Consider the following 25360-nt stretch of genomic DNA (forward strand, 5'->3'; position numbering starts at 1 on the left):
GGAGGAAACAGAGTTTGGACAGTTTCAGGTCAGCATTTATTTGGATATTAAAAGGCAGCAGATGTCAACATAATGACCGCCAGCCTGCACTTTTTCTTTAGTAGCCCGAGTTTACCAGCCATGTGGCAAAGACAGAAGTCAGCTTTCCTCCTCTATTGGATTTTATCCTCCTCTCTTTCAAGCTCTCACTGTTGCCACGTATCTTAATTTTTGCCTTTTAATTACACAAAACCTATAGTAACTAGCAGAACAAGCAATACTGGCATGTGGTATACATGCAAACAGAGTTCAGTAGAGAGAGAAGCCAGAGACAGTTTTTTAAAAGTTTATTTTTCATAATTTGAGTCAATATTTACTTTATTTGTTTTGCTATGAAAATTGTGTAATTGAATAAGGATTTTGGATGCTGAATAGACAATGGCGCATTGGACTAATAAATCAGTCTTATCGTTGTAATATTTCCAATCATTGTAATATAGCATCACTCTCCTGCAGGTCATTGCTGTACAATTAGGTTTGCTCTCCTGCCCATAACAGCATCACCAGCACATTGATAAGACGATTACATGCTTTATAGCTCAAATACCTATAATTATGGTCTCTGCTGCTTCGTCCTTCTAAATCTACATCTTCAGGGGAAAACAACTCTTCTTTCATTATTGCCAAAACACTTGAGGCGTAAGTAAAGCTGCCTTTAGAGCTTTGATGAGCTAGTCACTACCACTATCATCAGGGGAATCAGAAGGTGGTGAGGGGTACTGGAAGCGGACTGGATCATAGAGTTCATACCCATAGTTATAGTTATAGGGGTAGCCATAGTAGGGATAGGGATGGGCCACTTTCTTGTTGCTGGCTGCAGGGGGTGGCGAGGCCTCAACTGGTTCCACCTCAACGGGAGGAGGGGGTGGGCCAGCTTTGCCATGGAATGGTCTGGGTGGGTGGTCTATCAGGCAGTCTGGGTCCCAGTAGGGATTGCAGTCATACTCCATGCCCTTGTAGGTGTGGATGGGGGCCGGAGGGGGAGATGACTTTTTTGGGGCGGTTGGTGGTAGTTGTGGGGCAGATTTTTTAAGCATTGGGGGTGGTGGTGGAGGAGGGAGCTTGTGGAGGTTGCAGGAGGGGTGGTAGCGGGGGTCGCACAGTACGGGCAATGCCCCGGTGGGGAGGTAGACAATATGGGGCTTGCAGAGGGGGTCCTTGGCATTGCACAGGTACATGACGTCAGCCTGGGAGATGGCAGGAGCAGGAGGGGGTTGAGATGTGCTTTTTATTGGGGCAGGAGGGGGAGGGGGTAGGGCTTTGCATTTTTTGTCCATGGCCGGGTCGCACTTCTTGATGGTGGGTACTCCCAGTTTGTTCTGGAAGTGTGAGGCGTTGGGGCCGTATACATGCTCCAGCTGCCTCATCTGCTGGTACAGCAGCCTGATCCGGTCAATCTCATACAGCTGAGAGGTACAAGACAGATTAAAAAAAATATGTATCTTGTCTTTATTTCAATCATACAGAGAGAGAGATGGAATAATTTGAGAAAACAAATGCCTCATTTATTCTTAGTGGTGGTTAGTGCTTCATTAGTTAGTTGCCAGTGCCTCATTAGTTAGTAGTTAGTGCTTCATTAGTTAATGCATTGCGTGAGTGTTATTGATTGTTTTTCTTTCCTCTCTCACCCCCTCTGTGTGTCCAATGCTATTGTAGTAGCGGTAGTAAGCCTGGAAATCGGGGTTGCCTCTGTACCACCTGGGTTCCACATTGCGCTTTGGTCGTGAGTGAGTCAGGAAGCCATGAGCCTTGTCCGAATCAATACTCACATCACTAACAGGGCTCATTTCTGTGGGGACAGGTGGATCAGTGGAGAGGGAGAGCAAAGCCACAGAGGGAGAAAGACATGAGGCCAACTACCATTTATAATTACCACAGATAGATATGTTGCTTTCAGTATCAAACAAAAGTAAAGCAATGGTACTACACATAATTTTATCAAGAAGCTCGAAAGCAAAAACTTTAAATGTCATCCCCCCTAAACATTCAGTTACCTTCCTGCTTGATAGTATTCAGAAGAGACTTTGCTTCCAGCCAAACTGCAGAGGATACACATGCCACAGACTCAATCAGTTATCATCCAATTCCACATTGAATATTTTCTATTTACTTAGGACAATAATTTCAATAACTTTAATTTTACCAAACTCATGTAGCCTAAAATAACGTTATCCCACCTGGTAGCAACATTAGACAGCATATTGCCCCCACCAGCCACAATGGAGAAATCATCTTGACCACCTGCAAACCAGCCACTGCATTTTATCACTTACATTGTACATGCCTCAATTGTTTTGTTTTTCAGTGAGCATTGACATACATGATTGAATTAAATGTACATGTACATACTGAGATGCATGTATTTACATGTGACCTGTAACAGTTTCAAACTAAAAATCTAAATATCACATTGTTTTAATTCCCGAGTGGGAAAGTAACATTATGACATTTTATATATTTACTTAAACTTGGGAACTGTTCAAGATCTGATCTTCACATATACATACTTTCCTCTGTGTTTGTTCTAAGAATAGCCAATCCCCAAATGTAATTAAACCATGCATGCCAAATACCAGATGACAACGCAAATAAATACATTCAAACAGCAGTAGGCTATAACATGTCCTGTGAACGATCAGCATATATTTGGTTATCCTCGGTATTTAACAGCATGGAAATATATAAAAGGAGAGATGAGATACAATTTCTGTGTAAAATTATGCTTCTCCTGCAGTTTAGAAAATATACTGATTATTGTGAATAATATTACTTAAATTATCAGATCATATGTGCTAAAGAAGAAACTCCGTACTGACCTGTGCATGGGCTGCTGTCTTTCCTGTACCGGTGAGGGTAGGTGTGATAAATACAGGTCTCCATGTCAATCAGTCTGACGTGTGAGTGCCTGTCCAATAGAATCACAAAACCATTGAAACAATAATATTGTCTCCTCCTTCCTTTAAAACGCTATTTTAATACAGAGCCTCTGGCGCCATTTAAGAATAAAAACTCCTGGACGTGAGCAGCAAAGTCATAAAAGGTCCTGACTTCAAATGGAAACTCGCAGTAAAGTCTGGGAGGAAACATTACCTGCTGAGTAGAAATAGCAGGGTATCCCTGGGGAAAATATTGCCATGTTAGGAAAAAACCTTACAGCCTTTTCATCAGAGCAAAACTAGAATTTCCAAAAGTGGACCCAAGCAATCTAGGCCTACAATAGCATGAAGCCAAGAATGTGTAGAAAATAAGACTAATATAGAACAGCATGTGGTATGCAACTGAACATTATATACAAGCCTGTGTGCAGTGTGTTGAAATCAGAGGAACTGTCCCCGACCAAGCCGTTAATAAAAAATGGCAAATGAAACCGTTCGTTTCGAGGGACACAATAAATGTCCACAATAAAACTTCAATTTTTTTGTTGATAGATTTCATTTTTCCATCTAAAGTTCACACCAATGGGGGCAATATTTAACACGCCCCTTCGTCTCCAAATGCCCTTTTTGGTGGTGGTATAATTTCCCCCATAATGCTATATTTTAGTAGTTGTTCTGAACCCACTGCACGCAAGTCGTCCTTAAATTCTCATCTATACTTCAGTACCAAAAAGTTGGTTGTTGACCCGACCAGTCATCAATTGGCGCGAAAAATGGGCGCTTATATCCAGATTTGTGACCAGAAAGAACTTGTTAAAGTTCCTCCTGTTTTGCCTAGCAAAAACAAAGTAGGTCTACGTTTATCACCCATATACAATGCAGTTTAGCAATCTACTACGGACGCATCTTTGCCAGAACAATAGGTTGCCTGGCGATTGAGAATTGTCCTGTTCCAGATAGGCCTAGTTTGGGTGGCTGCTGGCGATATGTCTAAAGATAAGCAGCTTTAACATCGTACTGCCTTCAATAGTATGGGATGAAGATGTAACATTCTGGCGAATTTATTACGATATTTTCCTTCAAAGTGATGGTGCGGTACAGACAAAACATGCTTTCCATCCGATCCTGCAACCGCCACACACTTAGGCCATATGATTTTGCTTGCTCTGGACTCCAGATGAGTGACATATACATAGTTGAAATTGGCTGCTAACATTAATTACTTTCAGCTCCAAATGCAGGTGTAAAACGCAGTTTATTTCTGTAGCCTATCCCCGTTTATGGCTGTAATGACAAGCTACATTTGCGTGTGCACACGGGGGTCACGCGTTTTCTATCACTGCTTTTTTGGGGTTGGGGGTCCAAACGTTTGAAAACTACAGGATACATCACTGGCAACAAATTGAGTTGGGTTGGTAAGGCTACAGTATTTTTTTTATTTTAATTTTCTATTTTGATTGGAATCGTGTTGGTCAATATTCAGTGCAGCATTTATTCAAGTTCAAAATAGTTTAGTCAGATTTTGCGGCTTTCCCCTCCTGCAACTGCTCAACGAGTCTGACTGCGCCTGTGGGGAAGAAAAATAATTGCGTGCCCTTTGTTTGAACACGTCCCCCAAAAAATGTATGTGCACGACCCTGCAACCGAATGTTGTATTTGAGGAAATAAGCACCTTTCTTGCGACAGGTGTATAATTTCGATGAGATGGATTTGAACGAACACCTGGCTGGGTGGAGAATTTACGTTGAGACGACGCTGTCCTATTGTGGTAAAATCAAACAGTGGACCATACATAAATGACCCTCCGGTTATGGACAAGTCTCACCTGGGCTATCAACTCAGGTTTACGGAATAGTTTTACATTTCCCTGCATTGCGGATTTTAATAGGCCTATATTGCAGAAGTTTGACAAAAACATGCATGATTGTATTCAATGTAGTTACAGGCGAGACAACCATGGACAGGCGCTACCGAAAGCATAAAATACTGTCTACACAGCAAGACTGATCTTAAAACAAACCAGGTGTCAGGGGCCTTTACAGCTCTTCTTTCCACATGAACAGAAACACAATTATTTTAGTCAGAGGGACAGTGACCTACATACAGTAAGTAGCCTGCTGTATCAAATAACCCTGTGGCACAAGTCATGATGTATTAGGAAATTAAGCTTTTGATAGGATTTTCAAAACTATAGGAATAGTTAAGAAATTGAGTAACAAGCCACGAAGTCAAGTTAAGCCATGAATTTATGAACACTGACATTCATAATGTACAAGTATTTAAGAGCGCATTGAAAGTATTGTCCATTAATTCCCCTATAGCCAAAGTATATTAAAGTTGTAACACAGAAGCTCAAAATGTCAGCTCCAGGCATTGATTTAACTAGAGCTAAAGGCCTACTGCAATGACCATTGTATATGTAATACAAAAGAGGTTGAGTCAAAAAGATTGCATAACAAAAAATTGTATTTACAGAGTTTTATTTGAGAGCAGCCATCTAACATTTTTTTTAAAAGCATTTAATAGCCAAGGAAGAAAAGTTAGCAACATTTAACCATTCCAAAACAAAGCCAAGAACCACCATGCATGTTTACATTTAATTATTTGTTGTAACGGCGTAGATGGGGACACACTAAGGGGTCCCATCGCAGTCAGCAGCCCATTAAGCATCTCGTCACAGGCATAGCCCTTGACCGGGTTTGGGTGAAAAAGGCCTGTGGCTGGTGAAGGGGGCGCAAGGTCAGTCCTGGAGTGCCGAAACACTTCTGGTTTTCATCCCCTCCTCCTAATCAGGGACTAATTCAGACCAGGGACACCAGTTGAGTACAATTAAATACCAGAAAGTATTCAGGCCCTCTAGGACTGGAATCAAACAGCCCTGCTTTAGACGAAGGTGATGCGGGTACGGGCCTGGTTGACTTGCCACACGTTGAGCTCCTCATACTCCTCCAGGGCCTCCTGGAACTGGGCAGGGGTGAAGCCACGGGAAACACACCGCTGTTCGGCCTCTGCCATGCGAACCAGGCCCCCAGACCCACCCCGGCCCTTCACACCCTCCGTGGCCAGCTCACGCAGCAGGGAGAAGATCACGTCCGCTGGCCGATGGGCTCTGGAAAACAACGGGATCAAAAAAAGGTTGAGGGTCCAAAGTTGTGGAACTTCATCAGGGTTGGGGTCAAACCCACAAATTAGGGCCTACCGACTGGTCTGTTCAGAAACGGAATGCCTATTTGACAGGAACAAATCAATGTCCAAATAAACTGACAGAAAATTGCATTGACCCAACCTGTGCTTCAAATTGGCCATATAGCGCTGCTGCTTCTGAAACATACAGCGCCACATACTTACATCAGCTCCTTTGAATCCCTCGAGGTAGACTAGCACAGTAGTATGTGACAAAACATTTGAAGTCAACAGGAACGTGTGGTGAAGTGCTTATTTCTATAGGGTTTAAGGTCTTCTCCAGTATACACACGGTCATGTGAACCAAAGGCAGTAAAAACCCTGGAATTTAACCACTTGGTATAGCTCCTGAATACTCATTACATTTGAAGTCATACCCTACTCTGCTATAACCCAATCCTCACCCAAAAGGCATCCACTCAAGAGATCTTATTAATGCATAACAGTGTCATCAGGAACTGTCTTGTTGGCAGTTTCACACAGAACAGGAGGAGAGGAGCTGACCTGGTGGTGCTGGACTTGTCGGCCTGCAGGGAGTCCTTGGACATTTCCATGAGCCTCATCGCCTCGTTCACATCCTCTTTCTCCACCACATCCACCAGCCGCAAACGGGCCTGTGAGGGGGGGGGGGGGGGCGTGAGACCACAGGTCAGGTAGCTAGCTATATAGGCTACAGCACAGAACACACCAAAAAGAAATGCAATAATCAACTGTTAGTGTCTTTCAGACATCGTAGGTCGCGCTGTGCCGGCACTGTCAGACCGAGACAAGTGCAATGCCCTCTGGAATGGCTGGCAATTGCCCAAGTCTCCGCCTCTCAACACCAGCTAGTCTCTCCCGATGGATGGAGGCTTGACAGTCAATCAACACAATATGATTCGTTAAAACAGTGATGGTGGCTGTACAGGCCATGTTTGTATTGTAGAAGGCTCTCAGGTAACAAGCGACGACTGGTTCCGGTCACAGTCAGTTTTGCTTGGGTTTGCACAGCGGCTCCTACAAAAAGGCTGACTGCCCACCCTGCAAAGCTGACCGGGACCAGACAGGAAAACAGACAGATTAAAACACATTAACTATACCCAGGCTTGAGTACAATATTAATTCAGCAAACACTCCATAAAGGGCATGGAAGTAGTATTTGACAAAATTAGGGTGAGGGTCACCCCCTCCCCCCAATTGGCTATTGGAGCTCACCAACTTTAAATCAGTTGTGTTAGTCCTTTTTGCCTATGCTGTTGACGTATTTTACAGTAATGGTTTTACATCAATACCGACTGCAGTGGAACAATGCTTGCCCAGTCTTCCCGATCGTTTTACCCTTTTCTGAATTTTATCACTAGGTGGAGACAGACCACCCTGAAGACCAACCTATAGTCTACCACACCTCTCATTAGCACCACCAGTTGGAGAGAGTTCGCCATAAGTCTTCCCCATGCTCTATATGAAATTGTCCATCCTTTTTGTGCGATACTCAGATGAAGGCCGAAACTGAAACTTTTAACCATGCTTAAATAAAACAATGCATTTCTAATGGTGACCAAGGGTTGCACCTTTTCAATGAGTACAGGGTCAGCCAATGGAGTGGCAGGCTTGCCCTCGTGGCCACCCAGATGATGTAGCACAGTGCAGTCAGGGTGTCGGGAAGTGCTGGTTTTGCAGTAGGGCCGGTGAGTCAGCTACCTGCACAAACAGCACTTTTGACACCCAGGAGCTACGAGACCAGAGTGAGAAGCATCACATTCCTCCAGTCTTAGTGGACAGGAAGCAGTCATTCAAAAGAGCAGTCAGTGCAGGCATGAGCGTACACACGAGGCCTAATGCCCAGCGTGTGAAAGAAGTGCTCATACTGCGGGTAGGCTGGGCATCACCACTACCTGCACTGTAAGCACTTTAGCACAAACTGGGCTGTAGTAGACGGTCCAACCATCCAGTCTGACTCCGGTCCACATCCTAAATATGCTCCCAGAAGGAGCCTGTACTCAGGATGGGGTCAGAGTCTCACCAGGGCAGTGGAGAGGCGGAGGATGGACAGGAGTGTACGGGCGGAGGTGAAGGTACAGTCCTTGCTGACACGCGCCTCCTTCCTCATCTCCACGTAGGCTGCCGTGATGTAATCAGCCAGCGACTCAGGTATGACGGGCTGTCGCCTCTTACACAGGGAGATGTAACGTCTGGAGGGAGCATACAATTAGTCACGTAAGCTAAAACATGCACGTGAGATGAATTTCTAGTCAAAGATTTCTAAATAGTTGGTTATTTTACCTCCAGCCCCACAAAGAGCAATACGTCAACTGACCTCATGAGCTTCATATCGATGGGGGTGAAGTGAGTGGGTGGCTGGCGGCAGTGCTGGTGAACATAGGTGATGTGCTGGGCCAGGCGGAGATCGGCCTCAGCGTCAGGCTTGTCCTGGATGAGCCACAGCAGGTCGAAACGGGAGAGCAGGGCGGCTGGCAGCTGGATATTCTGCTCTATGGTCTTTCGCGGGTTGTAGCGGCCATAGGCAGGGTTGGCGGCCGCCAGGATGGAGCAGCGGGCGTTGAGGGAGGTCATGATGCCCGCCTGACCAGGGAAGGGAACAGAGCGAGTCAGTCACCCATATTCTCTTTAGGGTTGAATGGCAGGAACCCGGTTACAGAGATTTACAGCACAAATCGAATGCCTTTTACCAGAATAAATAATTATAAAATTATTTATTTGAACAGCATGGTGTGAAATGAAACGGTGAAATTATATGAAATGTCTAAATCTGGCTTCTACAGCCTCTGCATGATAAATCAATGCTCAGTATGGAGCGCATCTCACCACAGTAAACAGGTAGGCCTACATTTGCTGCAGCATAGCCCATGCTACAGTAACAAAGACAGAATTAACGTTTCATTAACCATCTCCACCTGGCTTTCTAAAGACTATATATTTTAATTGCAGCTGCAAAAGTTTAAAACAACCCATCACTAAAATATTGTTGCTTATTTTTTTAAGTACACGCGTAAGCACTCGCAATCTCTCAAACTGCATCCAAAATAGATAATCTTGTTCTAGATGGCACAGAGAAAAATAAAACATTAAAACGTTCGATTTTACTGAGTTACATAAGGAAACTTGTCAATTGAAATATATTCATTATGCCCTAATCTATGGATACTTCCATCTGTCAAACAGGTAGGCCAACCTTTTTTAGAATAGGGCTGTAAACAATGGTAAGTCAAGGGGTCTGAATACTTAAGGCACTGTATATGGATGACTTATAAAGCCAGGCACATTGAAGTTGGTCTATTTATTATAGACCTAATTAAGATGGTTTCCTCTCCTTACTTTTCTTTAACAATTAAGGTAAGAACTGTTTTATTGTTTCCTGCTTCCTCTGCCTTATTGTTCTCAACACCAATATGCTGATTAACTTTGCTATTATGCTTATAACAACATGGTCTAGGAAAAGGCACCAATTCAACAGTGCACTGATGCGTTTCAGGACTGCGGACAGCGACCACAAGCCCAACACGGGCGAAAGTGCATTTGTTGCAAACATGAGCCTATCACAATCATGAAAACAAAATGGGAAACTTTAGGCTGTTACACCATTACTATGTCAGAGGCATGAAAAATGAGCGAATGGACTTAAAATGGGTGGAAAGCCTACAGCCCACCAAAAAAATAACTTCACTCGCCCAGTGGCATGGGGGCTATTTAGGTGCGTGCTGATGCTGCCCCAGGTAGGGGCGCAAAATATTTAGCTTGTCCATGCCCAGCGCGCCTCTCCAGGGTTCTGTTGGAGACATGGCGCTCCATCAAAATAATTTAACATAAATGACGTAGCCTGCAGTAGAATGAGTAGCCCACAGACTGGAGACCAAATGTATTACAATGTCATGAGACACCTTTTCAACCATTAACGTATTAATAAGGAGAGAGTGGGGGAGAAAGTCTACTAAAAAGGCAAGCAGGCAGACATCAGCTCTGGAGCGGTTGCTGCATAATCACAGGTGGACAGCAAATGGTGACTTCACTACAACGAGAGCTTTGTTGCTATCTAAAAATATGCCTCAGCTATCTCATGACAAAGTGAAAACTCCACAAATACAGGTGTGCCAAGCGTGTAGCGTCATACCCAAGAAGACAAAAAGGTGCTTCAACAAAGCACTGGGTAAAGGATTTGAATACTTCTGTAAATGTGATGTTTCCAAATTTTATATATATAAAAAAAAAACAGACATTTCTATAAACCTGTTTTCACTTTGTTATTATGGGGTATTATGTGTAGACGAGGGGGGTTGGGAAATCACATTTAATACATTTTAGAATGCTGTAACGTAAAGGGGTCTGAATACTTTCAGAACGTACTGTAGCTAGTTACAGCTATGAGCTTTATGTTTGTCGTGCGTAATGTGCAGTAGCCTATATCATATACAGTACAGTTGAAGTCGCAAGTTTACATACAAATTTCTTGTTAACAAACTATAGTTTTGGCAAGTCGGTTAGAACATCACTTTTTGCATGACAAGTAATTTCTCCAGCAATTGTTTACAGATTATTTCACTGCATCACAATTCCAGTGGGTCAGAAGTTTACATACACCAAGTTGACTGTACCTTTAAACAGCTTGGAAAATTCAGGGTGGCAGCATCATGTTGTGGGGGTGCTTTGCTGCAGGAGGGTCTGGTGCAATTCACAAAATAGACGGAATCATGAGGATAATTGTGTGGATAAATTGAAGCAACATCAAGACATCAGTCAGGAAGTTAAATCTTAGTAGCAAATGGGTCTTCCAAATGGACAATGACCCCAAGCATACTTCCAAAGTTGTGGCAAAATGGCTTAAGGACAACAAAGTCAAGGTATTGGAGTGGCCATCACAAAGCGCGGACCCAAATCCTATAGAAAATTTGTTGGCAGAACTGAAAAGGCGTGTGCGAGCAAGGAGGCCTACAAACCTGACTCCATTACACCAGCTCTGTCAGGATGAATGGGCCAAAATTCACCCAACTTATTGTGGAAAGCTACCTGAAACATTTGACCCAAGTTGAACAATTTTAAGACAATGCTACCCAATTCTAACTGAGTGTATGTAAACTTCAGACCCACTGGGAATGTGATGAAAGAAATAAGCTGAAATAAATCATTCTCTACTATTATTCTGACATTTCACATTCTTACAATAAAGTGGTGATCCTAACTGACCTAAGACAGGGAATTTTTACTAGAATTAAATGTTAGGCATTGTGAAAAACTGAGTTTAAATGCATTTGGCTAAGGTGTATGTAAACTTAATACATACAGTTGAAGTCTGGATAATTGCATAATCATTTGGGCTTGCTTAGGCTCAAAATATCTTTTAATGAAGGGCTCATAAAATATACGACTCATCAGGCTCGGTAGCATCAGGTTAGAATGTTCATGCTGATCTAAGTTCTAATCAAATCCAGACATTTATATGCTTTTGAATGACATTTCCGGTTTTGGAGGTAAAGACCGGCGTACCCGAGATGGAACATTTGTAAAATACCGGGATAATAGTCAATCCCAAATCTCATTGAGTAGGGGAAAAGCTCAGCGTCGAGACGGACATTTTCTATGTTGTCTTCTCGGGGCAGGTTAGTGTTATTTGTCACGAATCTGGTTCCAGTGGCAACTCTGCAGTGTTCACTAGCTGGTAAAGCCACAAAGTCAAAGTTAAACCTAACCCTAACGCGGAACCTTCAATTAGCATTTTGGTTTTCATGAAATTTTACAATATAGCCAAATTCAACTTCGTGGCTGGCACATCTAAGGGGAAAAAAATAAATATCCCTCAGCACTGTCTCTAGGACAAGATGGAAGACAAACACAAACCTGCTGTAGGGGTACAGGTAGAAAATCTTGTCAGTTCTCCTTTGTTAAAACCACCCATAAATAGCCTTACACAACTAAGTGTTAGTTGCCAAACAGATATGGCTTTGGTAAGGAGAAAGCTCACCTTGGCAATGGAGATGGTCTGCTGCTCCATCACCTCGTGGATGGCTGTGCGATCGGCATCTGCCATCTTGTCAAATTCGTCGATGCAGCAGACACCCTGGTCGGCCAGCACCAGTGCGCCGCCCTCCAGGGTCATCTCCCCGGTGAGAGGGTCACGCATCACCGCTGCCGTCAGGCCCACGCCAGAGGAACCTCGGCCCGTTGTATACTGGCCTGGAGGGGGTCAGGGGGAACGGTCATGGCTAGGCCCATGATGTCAGGAGCACAAATACAATCATCTTTAAATCCTTTATTTACTTGAATACGATTGAGGACCTCCCTTTCCTTACATATTAATCCAACAACTGTGCAAAAGGGTGTAAACCTTTTAGTCAATATCCAGTAGGCCATTTAGCATGTTGCTTTCACCAGTTGTGTGACCTGGGACCAGTGAAAAATGGAGAGGAAATGTTTCAGATCGTTCCAAAAGATTGTACTTACTGCGAGGAGCCAGGCGGTCAATGTAAGACAGCAGTTGGGACTTAGCTACTCCTGGGTCTCCCATCAGACAGATGTTTATGTTGCCTGGAAGGCGCCAAACCGGGTCATTAATAAAACATCCCAAAACTCCAATGAAAGCCAAAGCAGCCATTTTAAAAATGGACAATGTTACAGGGCAGTGGAATGGTTTTATTGCACTCACCTCTGATCTTCATACCCTTGGGGGCCTGCTGCACTCCTCCAACCAGCAGCAGCAGCAGAGCCTTTTTCACATCTTCATGACCAAAAATCTCAGGGGCAATGGAGCCAGCAAGCTTCTCATAGAAATCTTCCTCTGTAAGCAAGAGGAGCACATGAACCAAACTATTCAGTTACACTCAGTCCATTCACATCAGAACATCCTCTTGTACAAACAGCATGAGAAAGGTCTGAAAACAACCCACAGTCCCAAAACACTGTTGGTAGATCCAAAAAGGCAGGAAACATTTAAGAACGAGAAGCTTCATAATACTGCCAACATTGATCTGTTTTCACTGAAAGGATTAAGAACCTGGGGGGGGGGGGGCACACGCGAACATACCTGTGATCTGGCGCAGCTCTTCCTCACTCAGCTCTGCTGTGCCCAGCTCATCATCCTCAGTCTTGTTCATTAGAGTGATGCCGTGGGACTCCAGGTACGTCTCTGAAAGCAGACCCTGAGAGTGAGAGAAACAGTCAGACACATTACAACTCCAGAGTGGCACAGCAGTCTAAGGCACTGCAACTTAGTGCAAGAGGCGTCACTACAGTCCCTTGTTCGAATCCAGGCTGTATCACATCCATCCATGATTGGGAGACCCATAGGGCGGTGCAGAATTGGCCCAACGTTGTCCAGGTTTGGCCATCATTGTAAATGAGAATTTCTTCTTAACTGACTTACCTACCTAGTTAAATAAAAGGAAATAGAAACTGCAGCAGCACCTCTAAGCCAGCCAAGTAGCCTTCTGTCCAGGGGATGTAGTTGTACATCTGTAGCCTCAGGTTACAGAAACAACCTCCTGCCCTATGGGCCGTTCTAACTTCAACACGCCTTACTTTACATCTCAGCCAAGTCACAGGTAGAGTAAAATCCCACTTTTCCTCCAAATGACAGTATGTAACGTTGTTAAACTTGAGGATAATTCTCAAAAAAGGTTTAAAGAAACTTTGTAACGTGTTTGAGTGCACTCACTTGGACAGCCTGCCTGAAGCCATTACGCAGCAGGGGGAGGAAGACGCCGGAGATAGCCACGTGGTCTCCGGGCTGGGCCACGCGTGTGTTCTCCCCGCGGGTGTAGATGGTCATGCTCCGGGGGATGTTTCCCACAGGAACCTGGTCACTCTGGAGATGGATGGAGGCACAGGTTAGTTAGGGATTCAAATCAGCGCATCATACTTAGTCTGACTTGTGCTTGTTTATTTGCCTTCAACTTCTCACGCCAGACAGCTAAATGATTTGAATGTGTTGCTGCATTTCAGATGCCTTAGTCAAAGGTCCTTACGTGTTCCTGTATGCGCAGTTCCTGGAACTTGACAAACTTTGAGCCTCGGGTCTGCAGGTAGAGGCGGCCGCCTGACTTGTTGGTGACACACTCTTGACTGGGACACATGATGAGGGGCATGAATGTGGGGGATTGAATCTAATAAGACAGGGAGGTGTCTGGGTTAGCACAAGGAAAGGAACCGAGAGAACTGAAATGTTTCTGTACCAGACAGTGTTTAATGCATTTACCCAGCCATGAGAGCAAGTCAATTGATTATATAATTTATCAACTTTCCTTGACAAGTTGGTGCAGTCAGACGCCAATCACTTACCGGCTGGTATGTCTCTGCCCCACACTGGTCACAGGTGTAGGTGGCAACTGCCATCATGGGCTTGACCTCAGTGGCACGGGTCACGATGCCCCTAACGGTCACCAACTGGCCAATGCTGTCTGCACGGACATCACGGACCACTTTGGGTTTGGCAGTGCTGGGCGGTTTGAAGTAGAGCTCACTGAGAGAGAGAGAGACCAGAGGGGATGCAATAATTGTTATTCCTTGTTGCCTAAATACACAAATCAGCCATCATGACATGAATAGGCATGGCATGTGTCTAGTAGAACATGCATCCAGTCAAAATAGGGATACTTTTTGATATACACAACCAGTCAAAAGTTGATACCTACTCATGCAAGGCTTTCTTTATTTTTACTATTTTCTACGTTGTAGAATAGTGAAGACATCAAAACTATGAAACACCACATATGGAATCACATAGTAACCAAAAAAGTATATATGTAATATTTGAGATTCTTTAAAGTAGCCACCCTTTGCCTTGATGACAGCTTTGCACACTTAGCATTCTCTCAACCAGCTTCACTTGGAATCCTTTTCCAACCGTCTTGAAGGAGTTCCCAAATATGCGGAGCACTTGTTGGCTGCTTTTCCTTCATTTTGCAGTCCAACTCATGCCAAACCGTCACAATTGGGTTGAGGTCAAGTGATTGTGGAGGCCAGGTCATCTGATGCAGCACTCCATCACTCTCCTTCAAGGGTCAAATAGTCTTTACACAGCCTGGAGGTGTATTGGGTCTTTGTCCCGTTGAAAAACAAAATGACTGTCCCACTAAGTGCAAACCAGATGGGATGGCATGTCGCTGCAGAGTGCTGTGGTAGCCATGCTGGTTAAGCGTGCCTTGAATTCTAAATAGGTTATAGACAGTGTCACAAGCAATGCACCTCCACACTTAACTCTGGGAACCACACATGCAGAGATCATCTGTTCACCTTCTCAGTCTCACAAAAAATCTCACATGGACAAATTTCCACAGGTCTAATGTCCATTGCTTGTGTTTCTTGGCCCAAGCAAGTCTTCCTATTGGTGTCCTTTAGTAATGGTTTCATTGCAGCAATTCGACCATGATGACCTGATTCATGCAGTCTCCTCTGAAAAGTTGATGTTGAGATTTATCTGTTACTTGAACTCTGTGAAGCATTTATTTGGGCTGCAATTTCTGAGGCTGGTAACTCCAATGAACGTATCCTCTGCAGCAGAGGTAACAGTGGGTCTTCCTTTCCTGTGGCGGTCCCCATGAGAACCAATTTCATTATAGCGCTTGATGGATTTTGCGACAGCAATTTAAGAAACTTTCAAAGTTCTTGACATTTTCCAGATTGACTGACCATCATGTCTTAAAGTAACGGACTGTTCTTTCTCTTACATAATATGGACTTTGCCCTATTTGGTAAAGGAACATTTTCTGCATACCAAAAAAAAAGGAGATTTAAGAAGGAAATTCCACAAATTAACTTTTAACAAGGCACACCTGTTAATTGAAATGCGTTCCAGGTGACTGACTACCTCATGAATCTGGTTGAGAGAATACCAAGCGTGTGCAAAGCAAAGGGTGGCTACTTTGAAGAATTACAAATATTTTTATTTGTGTAACACTTTTGGATAATACATGATTCCACGTGTTATTTCACGTTGATGTCGTCACTATTATTCTAAAACGCATAAAAATGGCACAAATAAAGAAAAAACCCTGAATGAGTAGGTGTGTCCAAACTTGACTGGTACTATATACCAGTTCTCACTTTTCTAAGTAATTCATCCAGACAATGGCAAACATGCTAGCTAAGTGAACTCACAATCTCCTCATGAGCTCTGCTGGGTACTGGTTGCGAGGATCCCTGGTGTCTGCGGTGTCGTGACCTCTCTGCTCCATCATCAGCCTATGCTCAATGTACACATCCAGGGAATCCTTGGCCACCACCTGGGTGAAAGAAGAGATGGGTATCGGGGCAGTTAAGTCTCAGACTCAATGTTTTACAGGTTATTTCATCCCTAAAACTAACAATTAGCAACTGCCTGATCAGAATCAATATCCAAGTCAAGCAGGACAGATGTCTTAAATGAGCACGTTTGTATTAATGCAGCTAAAAAAAAATACCTCTCTCTCACGGTACTCTGGTAGCAGCTCGTGGACGGCATCAGCGAACAGGCCCATGTAGCGTTTGGCATTTTCACAGATGCTCTCCACCAACTCTGGGTCCTCCTCGGCCACATCGTCCAGGTCCACTTGCAAAGCCACCTGCTCCCTGTGGGACAGGGAAACCTACAGAAAACAGGACTGCTATCAGACAGTAGAATATTTTGATTTGTGGCCTAGCACAGATGTTGCACAGCCCTTCTGCAAACAACGACAACCGTTCCAGCCCATCAGTCATTGGTTAAAGGGTCACTGCCACCACCTCACTTATTTATTGCAAAGTAGAACCAACAAGTTTCAGCTTTCAGGTTCTCTTCTTCAAAATAATGCCATGTATTACTGTGCCTTTTGACTCAACTATTCAGTGGGTTGGCAGGGGAGAGAGATGTTGGCCTTCAGGCTCACCCCGACAGATACTTTGACAATTTGTTTTTCATGGTTTAAAACCATGTATCATATTAGATCATGGACTTTAAGTTACACATGACAAAGGACTGGCAAGACGCATTACAGAAAGAACAGGATCATGAAAGTCAGTGCCATACTCACAAGTTGAGCTCCATATTTGAAGACCTTCTTTCCATTGTCATCCTCACTGTAAAACTCTTGAAGGAACTTCTTGCATTTCTCTGCGGGAAAGAGAGAACAGTCTATTTAACAGTGTACATTGAATGCTATGAATATTACAGGTAGAGTATAGCCTGGGTATAACTGGGGAACTTGTGTCCACAATTGTTTTCGGTGTCAATACAATTCAGGTAATGAGATGTATACATTTGTGTGGGGTTTAACGTTTGAAAATTGCCATCATTGGAGTCCAGGGCCTACATACTGCAAGCTGTGTTGACCTCTGACGACCCACTAACATCGCATCCCACAGAATCTAGATGAATCATTGAAGTACTGTCCCTTTAACTCAGACGTCAAATGTTTTCCCAAATGAGTGGATGAGTTCAAACCTTTACAACAATGTAACCAATGATTTAACGTTAAAGGTTTGGTTAGCAGTGCACTTCAACAACAAAAACGTCGTGTCCGTTTTTGGGAAAATAACCCCCACCTCAAAATGTGAAACATTCTGTATTTTAGACACCCCAAAACAAAACCAATCTCTAGCTACACAATATGCATATTTCACTTACTTTCTTAGTAGAGCCCAACATGAAACATTCTGCATTTGGAATGTTTTTTGTAAACAAAGCAGCACATGGCTTTGAGCCTGGTCACTCAGGGGAATCCTCCGCTATACCATTGCCCACAAAATAGTCCCAATGTAACTGATGGATTGAGTTGGTTATTGATTCAAAACATAACTTCGTTTCAATACCTGTGTATTGACGTGCCATGGTCGAATTCACCAGTACGTTAGCTTCTGCTGGTCTAAAGTCCAGGCTAGCAAACGACAAAACATAACGCCCATACTTGCCGCTGCCTGTAACAAAGAACAGCCTACTCCAGCGGATGAGAAGGGTATCGTTGGCGAAAATGCGTGTGGATTTCTAACTAGCAAGCCAATTATTCCACTTCACTATCAAATTGTGAAAATTAAATATACAAAAATTGTTAACACTTCTTTGATTGAGTCACTTTTGTAGTATTGGTGAGTTATCGTTCACTATCAGTGCAACCCCTAGCATTAGATTTCTCCGCCCATAGACCATGTGCTCCTCGCGCGTAATTCTTTGTCCTCTTGAGTTCCATCCGGGTTACTGAGAATTGAAGCTAGTTAAAAAATATATATGTTTAGCTTGATAACATGCAAGCCACCCCGTAGCAATCCCTAACCGGTATCATTGTCCAAAATGTTAACTACCAAAACAACTTCACAAGTAACCAGATAGTATTGTGCACGAGGAGACAGGCCGCGACCACTAGTTCTGTACGGGGGATTTTGGGCTAGAGCCCCGATGAAGTTATCACCCATCTTTTGCAGTACGGTTTTGGAAGCATATAAACGTCGACTACCTGTACTAATTAGCAAACGTTTGCTATCTGCGTCTCCGATCACCCGAGTTTAAACGGAAGACTGACGTCACAAACGTGTTGTCACAAATACTGTCAACATTGTACATTATATGCTGCATTTGTGAAACTGTGATATCAAAGTAGGTGGATTTGTTTCTATAACAGCAATATTACCGCAATTGAGAATCGATTCCCGCTTAGAATGAGTAGGTGTCAGTCTAAACAGAACATGTAGCGATGGTCCTTAGACGTTAGACTCCTTTATTGGGGTAGGGGCGACCAAGCCTGAACAGTTTACATGTTAGTAAATTGCTAGATATTAACTCATTGTTGGCTTCTTGGCTGAGCAGACAAAGACCACAAAGTAACGTTAACTGATTAACGTTAACTAGTCAACCCCAACTTACCCCCAAAATATTTGTTGGCAAGCTATTGAAGTAATTCTAAAGTCCAATTGCATGGTTTCTGACATACATTTTTTCTCAGACGTAGTTATGAGTGAGCATGCTACTAGCCTCCATTATCAAAATGAAAGTTAGCGCGCTAACTTCAGCAAGCTTGTTTAAAAAAACATACCTTTCTCAGCCAAGTAATCCTTAGGAGCCATGATTGTTGAGTAATGTGGTTTTACTTAAACCCACTGTGTTAAGTAACTTATCAGTTATTATATATATATTTTTAACAATGTATTTTCTTTCTGCACTGGGAGACAACAAATTGGAGGTCCAACTGCAAAAACTGGCGCGAGTCTGTCGTCTGCGTGCTCCAATCAAAACGCGTATTTCTATTACCAAAGGCGTGGCTTCACTGTGGCGCGAAAATTGCAGCGATGCGGTGGTCACATGATTCAACAAACATAGTATACTACGTCATCGGTGGCGCGAAAAATTGAGATTGCGTTTCATGACCTCGAAAATTCTGTACATAAAAAGGTATACTGAACAAAAATATAAACGCAACATGCAACAATTTCAAATATTTTACTGAGTTAGAGTTCACAGAAGGAAATCAGTCAATTAAAATAAATTCAATGGCCCTAATCTATGGATTTCACATGACTGTGCAGCTCTTGCTGGACCTCCCCACTGGGGAGCCAGGCCAGCCAATCAGAATTACTTTTCCCCACAAAAGGGCTTTATTACCAGAAATACTCCTCAGTACACCCCCTCCTCTGACAACCTACAATCCAACAGACGAAGAAGCCGGATGTGAAGGTCCAGGGGTGGCTTTGTTACAGTGGTCTGCGGTTGTGAGGCATGTTGGATGCACTGCCAAATTCATTCAAACGAAGTTGAACGAAGTTGATCCCTGTTAGTGAGCATTTCTCCTTTATCAAGATAATCCATCCACCTGACAGGTGTGACATGTCAAGAAGCTGATTACCGAGGCGGCTTATGGTAGAGAAATTAACATTACATTCTCTGTCCGAAGCTCTGTTGGACATTTCTGCAAAAACTTGCGACATCTGTGGCATTGTGTTGTGACAAAACTGCACATTTTAGAATGGCCTTTTATTGCCCCCACCACAAGGTGCACCTGTGTAATGATCATGCTGGGTAATCAGCTTCTTGACATGTCACACCTGTCAGGTGGATGGATTATCTTGATAAAGGAGAAATGCTCACTAACAGGGATGTAAATCAGCTTTTGGTCCATATGGAACATTTCTGTGATCTTTTATTTCAGCTCAAGAAACATGGGACTTTACATGTTGCATTTACATTTTTATTCAGTATAAATTAATTTAATAAAAAATGTCAATGACACCACCAACATATTGTCCTTCATTTCATGACACATTTGAACATTTAATGACAGGAAAGTAAATAGCTGAAGTCAATAAGCATCTTTGAAGAAGTCTTGGAAACTCAGATCAGTGAAAGTTAAAAGGAAAGAAAAATGCATTATTGCAGTTCTTCAGTATTTCAATAATTCTAACTAGCCATATACGGTTAATCAATAACTGGATCATTTGAGATTTTTTCTATTTTTTATTTAACCTTTATTTAACTTGGTAAGTCAGTTAAGAACAAATTCTTATTTACAATGACAGCCTACCAGAAGGCAAAAGGCCTCCTGCAGGGATGGGGGCTGGGCTGGGATTAAAAATAAAATAAAAATATAGGACAAAACACACATGACAAGAGACACCACCAACACTACATAAAGAGACCTAAGACAACAACATATCAATGCAGCAACACATAAAAACACAGCATGGTAGCAACCCAACATGACAGCAGCACAACATGGTACAAACATTATTGGGCACAGACAACAGCCCAAAGGGCAAGAAGATAGAGACAACAAAACATGACATGAAGCAGCCACACCTGTCAGTAAGTGTCCATGACTGAGTTTGAATGAAGAGATGGAGATAAAACGGTCCAGTTAAGTGTTTTTTGCTGCTTGTTCCAGTCGTGCTTTGGGATAGGGTGGAGTGAGAGATACGAGGGTTTTATAAATAAGCATCAATCAGTGGGTCTTGCGATGGGTATGATGGAACTGAAGTATACAAACATGTACTAACATACAATATCCCCATCTTGCATTAAAAGCTCACCTTTCATCTGTTTAAATAAACCACGGAACAATATCCTCAGAAATTGGTTCTTTATTGATAGATATTAAATCAGTGCTCATTTAACAGTTGGAAACACAACCACAAAGTCATAAACAAGAAAAACACCATGTGTCTAACAATTCCTATATGAGCCATGAAGATATTTTTCACATTGCATCTTTGAAACATTCATAATGTAAGGCACTTGTATTTTATTCATTCAACAAAAAAATTCTAATAAGAGCTTACAACAAGTGTAACAACGTTATGTACTGTACTGCTTAACCCTGAAATGCCTGTCTGAGGGATACCAACGTAAGACTATCTTCTCCTATAAGTGTTGTTCTTCTTGTTACTGTGTTGGGGTCCTTTCCCTCACTGAAACAACTCCTCTAAGTAACTGGTGGAGCGACGGGTGGACGGCTGGAGAGAAAAGGAGAAGAAAGAGGTGAGGGAACAAAGGAATAGCAACCATGGTAGACATTATAGGGTCAGTGCACCAACAAGTCAGATCTGAGTGGGCTTGTGTTTTACCAGTGTAAAGTCTGTGTCGTGGTCAGAATCGTCACTCTCGAAGTCCTCAATCTCAGGCTCTTCTTCCTCCACTTCATCATCCTCATCTTCCTCAATCAGACTCAGCCTAATAACACATATTGTATGAGTATTTCAAACCACAAACTCTTTCAAATGTAACAGAAAACCCCCCCATGCTACCCATGGGCGGCAGGGTAGCCCAATGGTTAGAGCGTTGGATTAGTAACCGAAAGGTTGCAAGTTCAAACCCCAGAGCTGACAAGGTACAAATCTGTCGTTCTGCCCCTGAACAGGCAGTTAACCCATAGGCCGTCATTGAAAATAAGAATTTGTTCTTAACTGACTTGCCTAGTTAAATAAAGGTAACATCTTTAAAAAATGCAACCACAATTCTCTTTTTACTTTAATATAACTTTGTCATGTGAAATTGGAAACAAGATCATATGAACATTACATGATCAGATAAAATAATGTTTTCTTTCTCCCTAAACCCACACACTCATGTAAAAACACACAGACATACACACATGGTGAGATGTGATTCGAGGTCACAGTGCCCAGAGGGGCTGGCTTGTGCAATAGGCAGCTTGCTCCTTCGCCTGGGTTCCACCTTGCGCTGCAGTGAACTGGACAAGATACAAAGTCAAAACATATTCAAAAAGGAACAACCCCTAGCCCCTTCCCTCTTCAGTGATTGTAGATCTGAACAAACTGGACAGGTTTAATAATAAATTACATTTTTAATGCACTTTTCATTACACCAATTAACTCAAAGGGGAGAAAGGTGGCCTCGAGATTATAGCGTTAGGCCAGTAACAGAGAGGTCGCTTTTTCGAATACTGGAGCCTACAAGGTGAAAAATCTGTCTCTGTGGCCTTGAGCAAGGCACTTAAGCCTAATTGCTCCAGGGGTGCTGGACAGTGGTGACCCCACTCCCTACTGGAGTTTCAGGGGGAGTTGGGGTATGCAACACATTTCCACTACATATTTGTGTGTAACAGGACAAATCTGCCCCCCCCCCCTGAAAATAATTAACTAGTAATTAAAAAAGTGATTTTATATACTGGTACATACTCCTGGTGTTTGCAAATAGGAAGATATTGGATAGGTGTAAGGCATATGATGGCTCCACCTTTCCTTCCAGTGGTTTATGGGGAGCTTCCTTCATATTGCCTACACCTATCCAGTCTCTTCCCATCTGCAAACACCAGTAGGAACTAAGGTAAGGTTTGTGGAGTTTCCCTGCATTTAAAATTGTCTTTTATTACTAGCACTAATTTAGCAGATTGCTGCTATTTTTGGAGAAGGTTTTACTCACAGTGATTGTGATATGTGATTGTTTAGCTACTTTAGTTGAATGCACTTATTGTAAGTCACTCTGGATAAGAGCGTCTTTCTAAATGACGCTAATGTAAATGTTTTCAGACAGAGAAAGGGGACAGGAATTGCCAGAATAGAGAGAAATGGATAAAGTAGGTAAATGAATATAAACTACCGTTCAAATGTTTGGGGTCACATAGAAATGTCCTTGTTTTTGAAAGAAAAGCACATTTTTTTGTCCATTAAAATAACATCAAATTGATCAGAAATACAGTGTAACAGAGTGCCTCTGTCCAGTGTCTGTGTTCATTTCTTAATCTTTTCTTTATTGGCCAGTCTGAGATATGGCTTTTTCTTTGCTACTCTGCCTAGAAGGCCAGCATCCCAGAGACACCTCTTCACTGTTGACGTTGAGACTGGTGTTTTGCGTGTACTATTTAATGAAGCTGCCAGTTGAGGACTTGTGAGGCATCTGTTTCTCAAACTAGACACTAATGTACTTGCACAGTTTGCGCTGTTCTGTGAAGGGAGTAGTGCACAGCATTGTACGAGATCTTCAGTTTCTTGGCAATTTCTCCCATGGAATAGCCTTAATTTCTCAGAACAAGAATAGACTAACAAGTTTCAGAAGAAAGTTCTTTGTTTCTGGCCATTTTGAGCCTGTAATCAAACCCACAAATGCTGATGATCCAGATACTCAATGTTTCTTTAATAAGAACAACAGTTTTCAGCTGTCCTAACATAATTGCAAAATGGTTTTCTAATGATCAATTTGCCTTTTTTTAATTTTTATTTTTTTTAAATGTACTTGGATTAGCTAACACAATGTGCCATTGGAACACAGGAGTGATGGTTGCTGATAATGGGCCTCTGTACACCTATGTAGATATTCCATAACAAATCTGCCATTTCCAGGTACAATAGTCATTTACAACATTAACAATGTCTACACTGTATATCGGATCAATTTTATGTTATTTTAATGGACAAAAAATTTGCTTTTCTTTAAAAAAACAAGGACATTTCTAAGTGACCCCAAACTTTTGAACGGTAGTGTATGTAGGTGCATATATAGCTAAGTAAAACATTTTGTTTTCTCTTTTAGGTTAAAAGGTGAGAAAGTTACCCCTGTGAAAAGTCGTCAACAGACTCGGGTTCAGAAATGATGCTGCCCTTGTCGGAGCCTGGGGTGGAGGCCTGTGTATTATGTGTGACGGGCAGGTGCTTGGACGGCTGTCTCTGCACGGTGGAGGTGAGGCCTGGGGTGGCCAGGTTGTTGTGGATGCCGCTGTGGATGTTGAGTGAGAAAGTTAGAGGCATATATATCATACGCCCCCCAAAATGCTAACCTCCCCTGTTATTGTAATGGTGAGAGGTTAGCATGTGGGGTTATGATATTTGTACGTCTGTAAATTTGTCACTCATCATTAATCACAATTCATTCATTCAGGATTATCCGTAATCATGGTAGCATCCACATTAATGTAGAAGTGTTCAGAAACATATTATATTCTTATTTACAATAAAAGTGACTCCAATATGACACAATAGGTTATTTACCATTCATTTCTATTGGGCACAAAATAATCTGAAACACAACCAAAACAGAAAATCCTGCCAACAAAGTTGGAGTCGCAAGCTTGATTTAATCATTGCATGTTATGAACATGGGACCAAATACTAAACGTTTGACTAAATTTAATAAACTATACATTAATTTGTCCAAATACTTATGACACCTTCAAATGGGGGGACTAGATACATAGAGCATTCATTTCTAAACAGTAAAAAAATATATATCTGAAAATACCCTAAAATAAAAGGCGACATTCTGTATTGTCGCCTCATATAAAACATTTAGCTCTACTAAGCAAATAAATAAGTAGGTGAGTGTAGCTAAGTAAAACATTTAGTTCTCTCTATTAGGTTAAAAGGTGAGAAAGTTACCCCTCTGAAAAGTCGTCATCAGACTCGGGTTCGGAGATGATGCTGCCCTTGTCGGAGCCTGGGGTGGAGGCCTGTGTATTATGTGTGACGGGCAGGTGTTTGGACGGCTGTCTCTGCACGGTGGAGGTGAGACCTGGGGTGGCCACGTTGCTATGGATACTGCTGCTGTCCAGCCATGGACCTCTGTTAGCGCTGGACACTGACCATGGAGGAGAGGTCAGGGGTGAAACCATAGAATTACATATACAGTACAACTCATGAGTTTTATAGGATTTTTGTGGGTCAAAACTCAAAGGTCTCTGTTCAGCTCGCAAAACTCCACCTATTCAACCCTTCTCTTTTTAAAGAAAACCATTCACCTTCTCAAATGTTCCAAGCCATTACTCCCCTCTTAACACATTTGATCAATTACATTAGGCCATGGGTTGTAGAAAGGTGGGTCACAAAAATCAGGAATTATGGTTCACCAGGGCAATACTGTACTGTAGATATGTGGTAGTGGTGGAGTA

At 42.6% G+C, this 25360-nt stretch overlaps 3 protein-coding genes across 3 annotated transcripts in view; all 3 read right to left on the reverse strand.

Annotated features, from left to right (window-relative positions):
* Window positions 1-311: 311 nt before the first annotated feature.
* Window positions 312-2901, reverse strand: LOC110489021 (leucine-rich repeat extensin-like protein 3). Its single transcript, XM_021561564.2, has 5 exons — window positions 2856-2901; window positions 2217-2280; window positions 2034-2078; window positions 1668-1828; window positions 312-1445 (listed from the first exon to the last, which is right to left on the reverse strand). The coding sequence occupies exons 2-5, from the start codon at window positions 2269-2271 to the stop codon at window positions 711-713; spliced, it is 996 nt and encodes a 331-aa protein (XP_021417239.2). The 5' UTR covers window positions 2272-2280; window positions 2856-2901; the 3' UTR covers window positions 312-710.
* Window positions 2902-5378: 2477 nt separating this feature from the next.
* On the reverse strand, window positions 5379-19266 carry mcm7 (minichromosome maintenance complex component 7). Its single transcript, XM_021561566.2, has 15 exons — window positions 19064-19266; window positions 17072-17151; window positions 16484-16648; window positions 16182-16306; window positions 14364-14544; window positions 14051-14188; window positions 13741-13890; window positions 13111-13225; window positions 12733-12864; window positions 12531-12614; window positions 12052-12263; window positions 8395-8660; window positions 8101-8269; window positions 6603-6712; window positions 5379-6024 (listed from the first exon to the last, which is right to left on the reverse strand). The coding sequence occupies exons 1-15, from the start codon at window positions 19092-19094 to the stop codon at window positions 5799-5801; spliced, it is 2184 nt and encodes a 727-aa protein (XP_021417241.1). The 5' UTR covers window positions 19095-19266; the 3' UTR covers window positions 5379-5798.
* Window positions 19267-21083: 1817 nt separating this feature from the next.
* Window positions 21084-25360, reverse strand: part of LOC110487755 (cohesin subunit SA-2) — a 39949-nt gene continuing 35672 nt past the window's right edge. The window contains exons 29-33 of the mRNA XM_036943179.1: window positions 24852-25050; window positions 24031-24192; window positions 22112-22210; window positions 21585-21690; window positions 21084-21473 (exon numbers count right to left, since the gene is read on the reverse strand). Of these exons, the coding sequence (XP_036799074.1) occupies window positions 21426-21473; window positions 21585-21690; window positions 22112-22210; window positions 24031-24192; window positions 24852-25050 (614 nt within the window). The 3' untranslated portion in view covers window positions 21084-21425. The remainder of the gene's footprint in view (window positions 21474-21584; window positions 21691-22111; window positions 22211-24030; window positions 24193-24851; window positions 25051-25360) is intronic.

The sequence above is a fragment of the Oncorhynchus mykiss genome, chromosome 14, assembly GCF_013265735.2.
Source record: "Oncorhynchus mykiss isolate Arlee chromosome 14, USDA_OmykA_1.1, whole genome shotgun sequence".
Classification (NCBI taxonomy): domain Eukaryota; kingdom Metazoa; phylum Chordata; class Actinopteri; order Salmoniformes; family Salmonidae; genus Oncorhynchus; species Oncorhynchus mykiss.